This window comes from Musca vetustissima, unplaced genomic scaffold (assembly GCF_032173495.1).
Source record: "Musca vetustissima isolate MV318-11 ecotype Yass unplaced genomic scaffold, APGP_CSIRO_Mvet_v1 utg4709, whole genome shotgun sequence".
NCBI classification, from domain to species: Eukaryota; Metazoa; Arthropoda; class Insecta; order Diptera; family Muscidae; genus Musca; species Musca vetustissima.
In genome coordinates this window covers 352,938-369,185 of record NW_026888605.1, presented here as the reverse complement: position 1 = coordinate 369,185, position 16,248 = coordinate 352,938, and the positions used below count along the sequence as shown (strand labels likewise).

The following is a 16,248-nucleotide window of genomic DNA, read 5'->3' as shown; positions in this document are numbered from 1 at the left end:
AGAAAAAATAAATAATATCATCTAACAACGCTGTGCATGTCTAGACGAGATACTGTCAAAGTGAATTAATAAACACAAAAAATAATCTTTTATTTATGAATTATTATATTTTTGGCAAACACTAACAAAAGTACACGCGCTCCCCCCTAGCCAGCAACTTGACCTTTAACAACTCACCAGGTTTGGAGGCACAGACTACCGATATGTCAATGTGTGTGTGTAGTTATATATACTTTTATATGTATCAATGTGGGTCGAAGTATATTTCCTAAACTATTTGTTTACAAACATTATACGAAGAGTGAACTTTGAACGTCTGCTGCCAGCAATACAAGACATCGGAAAGTTATTATTTTTTTTTTGTGTTCATACCATACCAGAAATGTGTGCTGCAGCAGCACCAACAAGTGAAAATGTGTGTGAGCGATTCTGAAATAAAAATCAAATCACAATACTAAAGAATAAAAAGTAACCAAGTACAAAGTCTGATCAATATTATGCAAATATTGAATTGTCCGCTCCGATAACACCCACAGCAGAATGACAGCGCACGAATTGAGTTAATATGTCTGGCCTCCAGGCCCGTTTTTTTATTCGCATTCGCATTGTTATTGATGTGTTGGACACACAACAAGCGATGCGTTTTATCAGTCGACAAACGACGACGATGGCGGCTCATCATCATTACCAGACAGCAGATGCAATTCCAATTCTCAATTGCCAATATAAACTTTACACATACATCGCACCCTGTATTCGTAATTAATCAATTGTTGCAAGCCTATGAAACATCCAAGGGAAAGCACAGCGCACACACATGGTGGTAGTACTTGCCTTCTGCTCTTATCAGTAATCGAAGCAATTAAAGATCTACATGAATACGAGTGTATTCAGTTTTATTTTATTTATATATGGAGTGAAGAGCGTCGAATCCGCTCTGAACTGGTTTCACGGTTTCGCTGTGACTAAAGATTATTCAGTTCGTTTCAATATTATTGTTTCCATTTAATTTTCAGCATCTCACATGAAATTGTAGCTAAAGGGCAACATAATGGAATAAACTGGCGCATCCACATTTCTCTTATCAGGCTATTGTTTGAATATTTTTCCCCCGAAAGCTGTGTTTTGAAACTAGAATATGACCATTCCTTAATGATTTGTTGTTGTTTTGTGAGATTCCATAGGATTTTATATTAAGTCAGTTTTGCTGGCTGAATTAGGTTCTTTCACATTTCTCCGCTATATTGTGAAAATAATAATCACTGGAAACAAAAAAATAAAGAAAGGCGGGTAGGTTCGAGGTCAAGAAAGATTTCATTGCTAGCCGAAACTGGTTTATTTGTTTCGAACAAAGATGGAGGGACATGTAAACAAATGATTTCTAACAGATAATTGGAATTTGATGTAAATGGACTGAGGGAGCAAATCAATCATTGCACTTGATTTGCACTTTAGAGAAGCAAGAATCATGCAAACAAGCTGAATATGAATTTTTAAAAATCGAAGAGTAATCTGTTATAATTGACGAACATTTTTTTGAATTATTTTTATCTCACAAACTTATTTTTTAATTAAATTGAACTTTATACTAACAGAATCTGACCACGCCCACTCTTCTTAGGCTAATTTTTTTTAAACACGTTGACGAGATATTAAAACATGTTCCACACACATTAGACATCGAAACTTTATTTTTTATCTATAGCAATGAAATCGGTACATGTATAAAACAGCATATATTATGAAGAAGTTAAAAATTCGAATTTATATTAACATAGTATGTAATTTATTTTAAATAACAGCTATGGACTTTATTTAAAATAAATTGTGACGAATATAATTGAACAAAAATCCAGTCACGCCTCTTTTTACCAAAACAAAAAAATGATTAAGAATAGAAATATCCACTATTCTAAATAGAGAACTAATCTAACCACACCCCTTTTTCCTAAAAACATTTTAGTTTTAAAACACATCTTTTTATAAAATCCCCAAAGGGCCCGGATACATTTTTATTGATGGGAAAGCCAGAATCAACCATGCCATGACAACATAATCTTCAAATTTTCCAAAAGAATGGAAACTACCCATTATTACACTATCAATATGTAATAAATTACAAGAAATGTGTAACACATTGGAATTTGGAACTTTGGACAAAAAAAAAAAACGCCATATCATTCCAATGTGTGTGTATTTTTATTATGTTAAGCTTAAAGTTTGATAAGATTTTGAGAAAGTCTTATCTAATAGGAAAAATTTGAACAAAATAATGGAGATAACAAACAGAGCTCAGACAGTTTGCAAATAGAGTCAATTCTTACGCATTTTGTACCAACCCCTCAGATCTTATTTGCCGATATGCGCTGCCTATACGTTACGTTTTGTTATTGTTTGCCATAATCTAACAATAGCATTGTGTTTTTTTCCATCATCAAAAACACAAACAACAACAACATACAGCATATTATCAATGGTTAAATGCCAGACAATTAGCAACAAATATGATTTGGTAAAAAAAATTCCTATGGCCTAACCAAATGTTTTTATTTTCATTGTTATTGGTCGTCATATGCCAGAGTTAGCAAGGTATCACAATCCAAAAAAAAAAAAACTATATACTATAGCTTTAACAAGATGCTACAATAAATAAATATTTTTCGATCCTCCAACGACAATCTATCTGCAAAATCTAAACACAAACAAATTAAATTTCTTTCCAAATACAACACATGTCAATAAAATTTTAATTTATTCCCAAATATACATAATACTGGACCGTGTTAATTCCAACATGGCTATTACTAACAATCGACAAACAGAACGAAGAAATACCAACAGGGGTACGAAGTACAGCAGACATAAATAATCCAGTCTACACGTAGGTGCTCTGTTATCAAAATGCCCCCCAAAGCTTGTTGATCGCACAAGCGGCCGTGTGGAAGTGTGTTCGTGAATTCCCGTGATTTCAATTGGGCCAAAAGAACGATAAGAAGATAAGAGAGTTTCGGCAAGGAACCGAAAACAAAAACAACCACACAACGATACACGCACAGCCATTGATACAATACGAACCGTGTGTTCCATATTTACGTTTTGTGGTGTAAAAATAGCAAACACACGAATCGTGGAACCGTTTGATATTGCACGTAGCGAAGGTTGAGTCGGTGTTTTTGTTTTCTTTTCTTTTAATTGGAGTATCTTCCCATTATAACTGACTCATTTGTATGGCTGGAAACAATTGTTATTACGCTATGGGGAAGATCTGGAATGCATTTCTAATAAATGATGAGTTTGCATTTTTCTTTTGCAGAGCTTTTTATATATTGCACAATATTTGAAGATTTGACAGCTTTATCGAGTACTATTTTTTAATAAAAAAGAGTGTACCAAATTTCCCTACAATATTGTGAAAATAATGATCATTGTAGAAATGAATGAAAGGCAGGCAGGTTGGAGGTCCCATAAGATTTCGTTGCTGGTCGTAACCGGTTTAGTTGTTTTGTACAAAGATTAGAGATCCTATAAACAAATGACTTTTCACAGATAATAATAAATTGATGTAAATGTACTGGGCGTAAATGAATGAATTGAGCTCATAAAATATTTATAACTTATCCCAGCTTGTTTCTCAAGTTCTTAGAATCGCCTTATCGTAGTCATATTCATACTGCTATTCTAAGTTTATTCCCAAATGTTTACCGTTTTGATGAATGGGTTTCCATTAAACTGATCAAAAGTTGAGGAATATTTGATGAATACCAAAGTTCTCGTACGGCAAGAATGTACTTGTTTTTAGATATGATAAAATCATATCGTAGTAAAAAGTGGTACAGTATGGGAACATACCTTTAATTCTATATAAAAACTTTGCGGTTATCACTGAAAATTACTTACGTCGTGTGATGTATATTTTGATTTATTGTAGTCAATAGTTTTATGACGACAAAATTTTGGAAAAAGAGTTTAAAATCCATGGAATTGAGCGAGTTATCAGTTAAATATTTGGCTATGACTAAAAATTAAACTATCAAAATAGCTTTTGTTTCGTAATTCGTTATATACAAAGTTAAGACTCCGCGGTTACCATAGAAAATCGCTTATATGATATTTATTTATTAAGTAATACAAAGTATGAAAATATTAAAAAAAAAAACTTTCTACAACTTTAAAACTTTGGACATAAGTGATCTTTAGGCTAATATTTTGTTCTCCTTAAGGCGAACATAACAACCGGTCTATATTTTAGATTTAAAAGTTCTATTTCAGATTTAGAAGAAAGAATAAGAAGATCGTTGCTTTGTTTTTCCATTTGGATTGTAAAATACATTAATTTATTTACTATGTGACTTTGCCTTTTAATTTTAAAGCGCATTTACAGCGTATTTAATAACAAAATATATAATAATATATTAATTAACAAAACAAATATAGAACACTGACGTAGGTTGTACTGACTTGGGATAGGTCTTAGAAAAAGTTATAGAATTAAAAAATGTTATCAATACGTCATAACCTCACACATTTGGGGATTTTAAAAATTTGGTTGATTTCTCAGGAGTTAAATTCTTCTTCGTATTGTACGATGTTTAAGAGACGTAATTATAAGTACATTTATTTTACTATGTAACGTAGTTTTTGAATTCTAAAGCGCATTTTCTTTGAAGCGTATATTTAGCATATACTGAGCACTGATATAGGTTGAGTAATACTAACTTGGGATAGGCCTCAAGAAAAATATGCAAAGAAAGCAATTTGTAAATGACATAATTTGAAAACTGTAGGATTTTCCTATAATTCCAAGTAAATATACGTTCCTATTTACACTCCGAGAAGTCAGTCGATTATTAAAAACGTTTTAATACTCCACAAAAATATATTTATTTTATATACAAATATATTTAAAAGATAAATCTGAATTTATAACTATTTAGAAAAATTCTATGAGCATTAAACGCTTATAAATTAGAAATATGTTTATATTTAAAAACATACATTATTAGTTATTTGCTCATGAGGTTACCAGGATAATCACTCACTCCCCCTGCACACATTCGTACATACGCACTTTCTTTCCTATGCACAAAAAAAAAACATAATATGTATCCCATAAATATTTTCGCTTGCACGTGTATATCTATGTGTTTGTGTTTGTATGTGTGCTAATGCCCAATGACGAGCAGTTAACCAGTCTACGCAATCACAGACAGAACACACTTTTTATGGAAAAAGAACTAAAAACAAACCCATAACCCCTGACAGAGAGCCCGCCCTCTTGCCTGTCTGCAATGGTCTGAATGAGAAGGCCTAGAAATGATAAGAATAGCTTATCAGCACAATTCGCATAGAATATTACATACGAAACGACTCACAATCACATCAGTCGTTCACAAAACTTGCTAGAGAAAATACAACACTCTGAATAAAACTACTGACTAGCTGTGCTTTTCGCCAACTAAAAACAAGAAAAAGCCAACAAACGCAAACAATAATTAATACCAAAAATATATAAAATCAATCAATGTTAATAAGCTTACCAGCAGCAGCAGACCAAAATAATAATGGAAGGACAAACATTACTTTTTAGCCAACAACATCCATTTGGAACACCCGCCGCTCCCCTCTATTCATCATATCATACACCACCGTATTCCGTGAATACGGCTAGCAGTTCATGGCCAGAATATACATATCATTATACAAGTAGTATGAGTGAGGATGTTTTACAAATGCAACAGCAACAACAGTTGAGATTTCCCACACCACCAATAACACCACCCAGAAATTTGCACCCAACTGTCACACAATCTCAACGAAAAGAAGATTTATCAGAAGCAGAAAAACCCACTGCGAAAGAACCACACCAGCCATTTCCCCAACTGACTCCCCAGCGTACACAATCGGTCATCATGAAAATTGGTCACGATCAAAGTCCACATCACCTGCCAGCTGAAACATATAATGACCACCTAGATCATCACATTGAGGATAATCATAACCAAAACCACCACGATACCCCGAGTAGTGGCACATCGTCACCAAGTTCCACCAACGATTTTATATGCGATTGGATAGATTGTGGAAGGTAAGCTAGAGAAAAATTATTAATAAACATTTAATTCTGCCACATCGTTATCACACATTCAAACTAACTTGATGTTCTTTTACTTCCAGATGTTTTGAAAGTTTAGAATTTTTGGCCATTCACGTTACGCAAATACATGCGGTTGCCTCACTAACAGATGGCCTCTACTACTGCCGTTGGTCGGGCTGTCATCGCACACAACGCGGTTTCAATGCACGCTACAAAATGTTGGTTCATGTTCGAACCCATACCAAGGAGAAACCACATCAATGCCACCTGTGTGATAAACGCTTCAGCCGAGCTGAAAATCTAAAGATCCACATACGCTCCCATTCGGGAGAAAAACCATATATCTGCACATTTGAAGGCTGCAATAAGGCCTACTCGAATTCATCGGATCGTTTCAAGCACACACGCACCCACTCAATGGAAAAGCCATACATGTGTAAGGTGCCAGGATGTCAGAAACGTTATACTGACCCATCTTCGCTGAGAAAACATGTCAAAACCTTCAAGCATTCAGTGCAAATAATGGATTCTAAAACAACAACAACACCTCCACCATCAGCACAACAGCTATCGTCAGCCTCGTATATACAGCAGTCCCAATATCACAATTTACAACAGCGCAATAGTTTAGATGAATCTCGGTTCTCTCCTTTGGAGCAAAATGACAGCCACTACCCTCCTTCATATCATTTAATAATGACTGCAGCCCCCACAGCTGCTTCAGCTGGACCAGATTCATTTTGTATGGCCATGGAAGAGATGTGCCACATCAGAGCTACCTTGGATTGTTATAAAACCAATTCAACCAACACCGATGCTGACAACTATTGGCTACACGATGAACCTGACTCAAAATCGTCACACTTCCACACGCAGTTCCACCACTCGTCTTTGGCAAGTGGCCCGGAATTGACGTTGGATTTAACAACAACGGACAAACCACTGGATTTAACCATAAAACGTTTTTCGTCTTGATGTATCGACGTCAACCTGATAAATTAATAAAACCAAAGTGCCTAAAGTATTAGTATGCTGCTTTATATACACAAACAAACACACACACACAATATGAAAAATCTAGTCTGACCTTAGTCTTCCTAAAATTATCGTTTATTTTTTTTACATAACAACTTTTGTGGTTAATTTTTTACTTTATTTTGTCAATGTGCACGTACATACATATTTCTTAAAGTATATGTGTTTCAGACTATATAAATATTTTCATTTATACTGAAAAAAAAATGTGAAAAAGACTGTTTTCTATAATAAAATAGATAATACATTAAAAATGAATATTGTCGAAAGTGTTTTCTTTTTTTTCGAATTGATTTTGGTGCTGTTTCCCTTTTGTTCCATAGCAGACATGATTGTAAAGTTTTTTTTTTTACATTATTTCTTATCTGTCGATAACTGAGGTAGTTGACTAAGCTTTGTTGTCGTCGTATTATATAATATTCAAGGAAGGAACATTTTATGAGAGTCGCAGCTAATTTTGTGACCACTTATACGTTTTGGAATTTGTTCTATGCGAAAAATAAGTTACTAACTATTGATTGCGCAGAACATGTCTTTGTTTCAAATATTATAAAAATTCAAGTCAAAGTGAGTTTTATACTAAAAGGGGATCTACATATACAAACAGTATTCGTATAATACTCATGAGCAAATTGAGCGGAATTTAAAGGGAATAACATTAGAACAATTATTTAAAACGTTAACGACCACCAAACTATTCACTACATTGAACCAATTGTAATAAATGGTTTGGTCTGCTGAGGTGTCTCTTAAATTATAGTCGGAACACATTTTCAATTTAATTTTATCAGTGTCAGAAATCATGTGATTATAATAAGCATGTCTTGCGATTGGATCATCTACAACATTGTAAAACTCTGCAATATGTGGCAATATTTCATTAGTCTTTCTTCATAAGAAATTCTCAACGATTTTAACGTCAAAGTGTACTTATGTGCTCCATTTTATGTGGGTATCTGTTGATACCAACATAAAATTCTAAAAGCGTTTCCACGACAGAGGTGTCTATGGCCCAAAACGAGCCGAGTTTTACTCGGTCAACGTCTGTCACTTCAGCCAATCGTTTACAATCAATAGGACTGCTGCAATAACTAAAAGCAGCAATAGGGCTGCTACAACAATAAGTAGAAATTTAGAAATACAATACGGAATTTATCTCAAAAATCGACCTATACATCCGGGAGAAGTATATATAAGTATACGTATGTATATGTTTATAAATTTCAATTTATTTCATATCAAATGAAAATGGTTTATCATTCAGATGGAGACAGCCATCCTTCAGAGCTAGTTTAATTTTAAAATCTACAAAAGAATTATAGACATTACTAACCTTAGCCTTGCTGTTGGACTTGTGCTGTAAGTAATTTGTTTCCACGGTATAGATGCAACAAACTTTATGTTCTTGGCAAATTCTTTGCAAACGTTGACACATTTTTCTGTAGTGTGTGATCATGCGCTGCAGTCGATCATAGCAATCATCCCAATAAAAGGCATCCAAACCATCGATGGCCAGAAGCGATACATTCTCCTCGTCCCACAATATATCTTCAAGTTCTTCGAGCGCTAAATCAAATTGTTCCGACGAATAGCAAGAAATGTAGATAATCGAGTTTAAACATTTCCATAGAATATCATCGATAAGCGTTGGATCCTCTTGCGAAAAATTCTCACTCAGGGACATCACATCCAACAGATACTTTTCAATTTCATCAATTTTGTGATTTAAGTCGACGAGTATGACTTGACTCGATTTCCCGCCATATTGTTCAGGCAAAACTGTTCGTGCAATGATTTTCAAAAGAAGCTCCTCATCTTTGACTCCGCTTATTTCAGTTAAGGAACCGGGCATCGGACCACCGGGTGGCAATACATTAGGCCATAAGTTTTCCAATTGTGGTCGTTTCTCAGCCTTTAGACGAACCATTAATTGATATCCTGTTGCAATCATTTCTACAAAATTCTTTTAATTTTTCTCCGACAAGACGCCGTAGTGCTAGATGTGATTTTGGTGTTGCCAATTGATAATGCAATTTGTAAATGTTGCCACTAAATAAAATGTAGTAAATCAATAATTTTTATACGATTAGAAACCTAAAATAATAGGGTTTATTTACTATATACAATAACAATATAAACAAATTAATTGTTATCATTCAAATAATAAAAGACACCATGAAAAATCAAAATATAAATTAGGTCTCTAAAATTCGAATATAGGTGCGGCAAAACAGCTGATTTAACTTTAAAAACGTACGTCACGTTATAAGTAATTTTACTCAATAGTGGTTTTGAATTCATTTGCAAAACAAAAACAACGCCTTGTTCAGTTTTGAATAATATAAAAAAGTTTCACAATTTTATTCTTCTAATCAATATTAATATAATTATATAAAAAAATATATATACTTATTTGTGAACATTAAAATTATTAATTGGGTTATGCCATGTTCTGACCGGCATTCGAACAACGTAGTTCGCTCTCAGAATTACGTACATGAATTAACCCGTTTATACAACACTATTCTTAATTCATGTCATCAGTGTTTTTTATTTCAAACTTTTTGTTTCTTGTTTTACACCAAAATTCTAACATATTTGCATGAAACGCATATGGATCTAAATAGAAAAAATAATTCTCTTTCTCCTGACTATAATATCAACCCCTATCTCTTTACTTTTAATTCATGTTTTCCATTTTTTCTGAAAATATTGTTGTTTTCAATACATTTTTATATTTTCTCAACTCAAATGTCACCTTTAAAAAATTGGAGAATTTTTGTTTGGGTTTTCCCACTTTTGTTTTTCGTTTTGAACGCTAATTAGAACCAAGGGGATAGAAATGCATATTGCATTATGTAAACAACAAAACGTGCATCCTTCTGCATATATAAAAACTAGAATTTTGGTTACTTTTCATTCATCATTTTCAATTTTACTGAAAAAGTTTGAAAAATTGAAAATTTTTTTCATGCTGTCAAAATTAATTTATTTTCGATAAATTCTCTCAATTGTTAGAGATGGGACAAAATTATTGGTGATTCGGAGAGTGATTCGAATTGAACAACGTACAAAAGTCGGTGTTCGCTCAGACAATTTTGTATGGGGAACTAAGTAATTACTTCATAATTAAGGGTCGAACAACGAATGAGAGAGCGAACAACGCTCGTCTGTACATGGCATTAGATATGTTCATTCGAACTATTTTCTTCATAAAATTAATTATCATTTAAATTAATTTGTTTAATTAATATTTAACAGCCTTACCTAAAATTCAACTAGCTTGTTCGACGTTTTCACCACAAAAGTAGAATACATGTATTAATATGAATGTTACCGAAATACGTCGACGTACGAATTTTCAAAGTTGAAAAAATGCAACTATGACAGAACGTAGTTTTGTTTTTTTTTCTGTTTTGGAATTTAAACACAAAACATAAAGAAATATATTTTTTTCGATAAGAATCATGGTACAATTATAAAAGGTAACAGCAAATCCCAGCTGATTTGATTCCAACGTAATACTAGTGTCAATATGAATTTGACAAATTATGTTTTGAAAAATCACCCAACAGGAAAATTGGGAATGCAATTTGAAGTTGTTCTTTATTTATGTGCTCCCGTATTTAATTTACTCAATCTGCCTGCTGGGAAAGTTTGAGATTTTGTTACTCGCTATTCCCAGCATTGTCATATGTGTTACACATATATGTATATGGCAATGGCTCAATTAAAGGAAAAATGTGAAAACGATAGAAATATAAATTTGATAGATTTTCATTCATGTTTTTCAATTTTTATTTTGAGGATTCGAAAATATTCCAGTTTAAAAATAAAAATAATTTGATCATAATTTGTTTGTTTGTTTACATTTTTCTGTCAAATGAGTTGACACTAGTAGAACTTACAACAACAAATTTCCATGTGGTTGTTGTATCGTTTTTTGTACAACAACACTTGCTGTTACCTTTTATTATTATACCATGGATAAGAATATGAAATATTTGAACATATTTTAAAATTTCTTAATTTTATTTCGCGATTTTGAATATTTTTGTACGCTTCGTCGGATTTTAGGTAACGTTGTAAAATAAAAACAGAACAAAAAAACAGATTTCTGAAAATCGAAAACCGACAGTGCTACAGAAGCAAGTTGAGAATGTGCGTCACGTTTAGACTAATTCTACTCAATAATGATTTGATTTTTTTTTTTGCAAGAAAAATCAACCCTGTTCTGTTTTGAAGTTCTGGTGCTGCTCCATTGTGAAACGGTAAAAAAATAAATTGCATCGGCATCATAACTAATTAATGAAATAAAAAATATATAAAAAAGTGCTATAATTTAATCATTAGAATCGATATTAATAATAAACAAAATTATATGTAAAATATATAAACATATTTATTTGTGAACCTATTTGCGTTCCCGCCTTTTTGATTATCAAGTGGATACAACGCGTCATTTTCCTCATAGAAATTCTAATCGTCCGTCATAGAAAAATCAAACGAAATGCCTTTACGGGTAAAAATGAAATGATATTTCAAGTGAACATGTCGAAAACTATGTGTGCCGAGCATAGGTCTGGAATTACAGGAATATTCCACCTAAATATCGTCGCCGTTTTGTGGTTACTTGTCGGTGTGTTTTGTGTCTTCAATCAAAATAGTTTTGTGCGTAGCAAAGTTTCGGTTTTTATTTTGAATTCGGTCGGGTTTCTTTATATTGTCGGGAGTAATGTTTTAAGTGTTAATGAATCATACGCGATGTACTAAAGGTAAGTAAACGAAGATCTATTATGAATTTAACATGGTTCAGATTCAGATGTCTCCATAAGAATATAGGTGCATATAGTTTTTGTAAGCAGTCTTCTGTTGTAACAAAATTGAATGAAGGAACTTTTTCAACGTTTTAGGAATTTCCACATCAGAACTACTCATAAGATGCCTAGCCTCTTTGTTCTTCAGACGGAGTGGGGTGCAGGAGGTGGGCCGGATGGTGTCTCTTCAGCAGGTTGTTGAATTATTGACATCGGGAATTGCCAACGTCTGATTGGGATATCCATCCTGCTTTAGATCCATTGCCATTGTTCAGATGTGTTGCTTGTGGTTGCTAGGTTAAAATATGAGCGACCGGTGGAATATCAAGTACATTAAAAAAGAGAGTATGGGATGAAATTAGGTTTGATACCTTTTTAAATATATTTTTTACATAATTAGAATAAGATTGGAAACTTTTATTTACCGATCCGCCCGGCTATCATATTGTGAAGTACTGCATTGTTTTTAATTTAGGTTTAAAAAGTTTAAGCCAGCATCTGGTGACAATATCGTTAGCTCTCTTATTAGATTATTTTAATGCATTTGTTCTAATTCGAAAGATACATTTTCCACTTATGTAAATTGTGTTTTTTTTCTTGTAGAAAAATGTAAATACCAGTTTCAATAAGTAAAACCCAAACTCTCTTCGAGATAACAACAAAGAAAAATTCACAATTGTTACAGATGAAAATTTAAATTCATTTATTATACTGTATTAAACCAATTGTCAAATATATAATTTAAGGTACGAACAGTTAGTTATTTGTTTTGTTTTTTTAATACATTCCATTTTTTTCTGAGCTAATTCATACATATTTCCATTTTTTAATTAAGTATTTATTATTTTTTGTTTTTTATTGGAATGAAAATCTCAAGTAGTTATCACTTTGTTTAAGATCTAAGATTAAATTATTATAATATTATTTGTTTCGTCTAAATACTATTAGAAATAACCATTGATTATTATAATTCAAAATTAAAAATCAATACCAAACACTTGTTGCTGCTAGTAAAATACAAACATTTAAATATAATAGTAACCGGTGCCTACACCTCACCTCTTTGTAAACAGAGCTTTGAAATGTTTTACCCTTTCAAAGGGTAAAACACAGAATAATACAAAATAGAGTCCAGCATACTTTTAGATTTCAAAAATATATATCTAAGCGCGGAAAAATCTTACAACTCTTACAATATATTGTCGGCATATTGGACACTCGCTTAAGACTTTGCCGCAATTGGTGCATGTTGCCATGTGACCGCATTCCAAAATTACGCACTCGATGGGTGCATCCATACAAATTTTACACAATTCGTCTGTGGGCAATTTATCAACAGCTGCAATATAGAAAAAGGTTAAATTAGAAAAAGTCAAACATCACTATTTTGTAATCGCACCTGGTGTCGATTTCAAGTTTTTCCATAAACGCCCCACACGATCTAGCAATTCTTGTTTTTCACAACAGCCTTTGTAGTCCACTCTGTGCAGCATAAGGACCTCCTTTAATTGTTTCACACTAAGACCCTCAAGTTGTTTGCTAAAAATATACAAGAGTTTACAAATTAAGGTATAATCATATAAACAGAATATGTATTCATATTTCATTCACAGATCATTTCTTTCCAATACGAACTAAAAATTATCAAACCACCACTTACATTGAATCGTAATCATCCAAATTGATAAAACGTGATTCCTTTTCACTTTGATTTGCGGCAATATTTGCCTCGGGAAAATAGTTGAATGCCGCCGAACTTCCTGAAACAGTAAAATCTCTCTGCTGTGCCATTTGACTTTCCGTTAGCCCGGTTGCACTTGGTGTGGATGTTCCAGCCTCGGAATCTGAATATTCTACCGATTTGGTGCGTTGCTCTAGATAGGCTAGGAATTCTCGCAATTCTTGTTTTATGTCCGACTCTGACATTTGCGAACTCTCCAAGTGCTTCCTTAGCTTTTCTACCTGATGCCGGATATTGACTTTGTTTTTGCCGCAACGTAAACAACAACGTTTGGCTGTTGTGTTACTGGTGGTTGAGGATGTTTGGGTTTCTTCTTCTATTCGCGAAGCGGGATTGTGTATCGATACTGAAAGTATTGTACCATCCTCATCGTCTTCATCTTCTTCTAAGCTAATTTGAGGTCTTCTACGGTTGAGATAACTTTCGGAACGTCTGCGTGTCACTTTCTTCAGACGGAGTGGGGGTGCAGGAGGTGGGGCGGATGGTTGCGGCTTTGGAGATGTCGTCTCTTCAGCAGGTTGTTGTAATGTTGAATTATTGCCATCGGGAGTTGCCAACGTCTGATTGGAAGATCCATCCTGCTTCAGATCCAACATTTGCCATTGATCGGTTGTGTTGCTAGTGGTATCAGTTGTAGTCTTGCTATCATCGGAAATTCCCCCAATGGCTCCAAGTTCTTCAAATGATGAATGTGAAGATTCTTCCTCTTCGTTTATGTAGATTTCCAATTTTGAGTACTGTGATGACGGCTTTGAAGTTGAGGCAGATGTGGATGGTCCACCAGCATTGGCCAGATCTGTCTCATCATTGCTTAGTGAGGGTTCTATTGCAATTTTAGGTGACCTGGTACGTGTACTAAATGTGGCTATTAATTCTTCCTCATCGGAACATTCGCAATCGCCTTCTTCGGCAATTCTAGTTGGAGACTTGCCCTCCGTCGTTGCTGTAGGCTGCGGTTCTTCTGCTACCGTGCCAATTTCAATTGATGTAGGCGATTGCGGTGAGGAAAGTGCAGAGGTTTGCCTCTCTGGCTGTGGCGGCAAAGAACTTGAAACAGATATTGGCGATCTTGCGTGTGTCGATTCAGTGGGCGAGGACACATCAACACTTACAGTCCTTTGTTGCCTGCTAGCATATGTCGGTATCTCCCTGGTGGCCACCCTGGGCTGTTCTGTCACATTGGCGGCACTTCGATTCTGCCTGTCCGCCCTTGATTTCGAACAGGCCCTACTCTCCAGATTGGCAAAGGAATCACTTATATTTTCACTTAAACTACTAAAGAAATTTTGGCACGTTTGTTTTATATTATCAAAGGAATTTGTATTGCCGCCAGTCCCCGCATCCGCCCCGGTACCACCATTGCCAGCACTCGTGGGCTGGTGCTGTGGCGTTGTACTTTTGCTACTGCTCTTGCTGCTGCTGCCACTCGACGACGATGGATTCTGATTGGAATCCATTCGCATGACCAAATCAATCAAGTCCTCCTTCTCAACACAGCCGGCCGTGGAGATGTGCTTCGATTGCAGATAGAATATCAGGTCTTTGGTTTTTAGCTGTACCAAATCGGATCTCTGCAGTGGTCTGCGGCTAAATAGCAAACATCGATCACATAGCAGAGAATGTTTGCGGGTGCTCACCAGGCAAGAGTGGCAGTAGTATCGCTTGCAATCGGAACAGCTTTTCTTACGTTTGAAGACGGTAAACTGGACATGGCATTGTTCGCAAGGCATGATTTGACAGTCGTCCGCCGCTTGTTCCTAGACTTCGATACGCCAAACGAACAAATTATCACCAAATTCTAGCGCACACACACACACTCATACACGGACACGTACGTGTTCCACTACTAGTAGTACTTCCGCCGCGACAGGCAGGCTCTATCTTGAACAAAAATCAATGAATCACTTTATTCTTCGTTTCTGCCTCTGTTGCAGTTAAGGCCGTCATAACATTTCCCATATCATTGTTGCTGCTATTGTTGTTGTAGCGATAAATAATATTGAATTGCACTCTTCGAATGGTCATATTTCACAGAAAAGCAAATAAAGAAATTTTGTCCATTCCCCTTTCTCTTTTTTTGCGATTTTCGTCTTCTTCTAGCTAATTACGATAATTCTTATCATTTTTGAAATGTTTGATAATCTTTGTTTATTTGTTTTTGTCCGCTGAAGATTTATTGAGGAGCAAAATTTGTCTTTTTTGTGTGTGGACCTTATTCTTTTTCTGTTATTTTGTTTTTTTTTCTGGCTATTTGTTGGATTTTATGATTTTGACAAGAATTGTCGTTCACGGACGAAAGAGTTCTGAGAGCGATTCACTGAATGGTGTGTTTGGATTAGTTCAGTTCAGTCAATGGAATGAACAATGAAGACAATTGTAATAAAGCGATGTACAAACTGTGGGTTTCTCATGACAGTTGCGTTTAAAATTTGTTTGACCGACAACGAGGGATAATTAAAACCAAAAATGTCTTATAAACAGAATTATGATAGAAAAACATTGCAATTTTGGTTGATTCGCAACACTTTTTTTGTAATATACTCAAGAAACATCCACCTTGC

The 16,248-nt window shown here is 34.4% G+C and overlaps 4 protein-coding genes across 4 annotated transcripts in view; 2 read left to right on the top strand and 2 right to left on the bottom strand.

Annotated features, from left to right (window-relative positions):
* The window catches only part of LOC133336442 (protein wech), a 199,589-nt gene that overhangs the window by 165,695 nt on the left and 17,646 nt on the right, over positions 1 to 16,248 (top strand). The gene's annotated exons all lie outside the window — the stretch shown is intronic.
* LOC133336461 (zinc finger protein GLIS2 homolog) lies at positions 5,562 to 7,069 on the top strand. The gene is made up of 2 exons (XM_061544759.1): positions 5,562 to 6,085; positions 6,175 to 7,069. Exons 1-2 carry the CDS (start codon positions 5,562 to 5,564, stop codon positions 7,067 to 7,069), a joined length of 1,419 nt encoding a protein of 472 aa, XP_061400743.1.
* Positions 8,358 to 9,080, bottom strand: LOC133336459 (uncharacterized). Its single transcript, XM_061544758.1, has one exon. The coding sequence runs from the start codon at positions 9,078 to 9,080 to the stop codon at positions 8,358 to 8,360; it is 723 nt and encodes a 240-aa protein (XP_061400742.1).
* LOC133336458 (serine-rich adhesin for platelets) lies at positions 13,108 to 15,434 on the bottom strand. Its single transcript, XM_061544757.1, has 3 exons — positions 13,607 to 15,434; positions 13,346 to 13,485; positions 13,108 to 13,285 (listed from the first exon to the last, which is right to left on the bottom strand). The coding sequence occupies exons 1-3, from the start codon at positions 15,415 to 15,417 to the stop codon at positions 13,110 to 13,112; spliced, it is 2,127 nt and encodes a 708-aa protein (XP_061400741.1). The 5' UTR covers positions 15,418 to 15,434; the 3' UTR covers positions 13,108 to 13,109.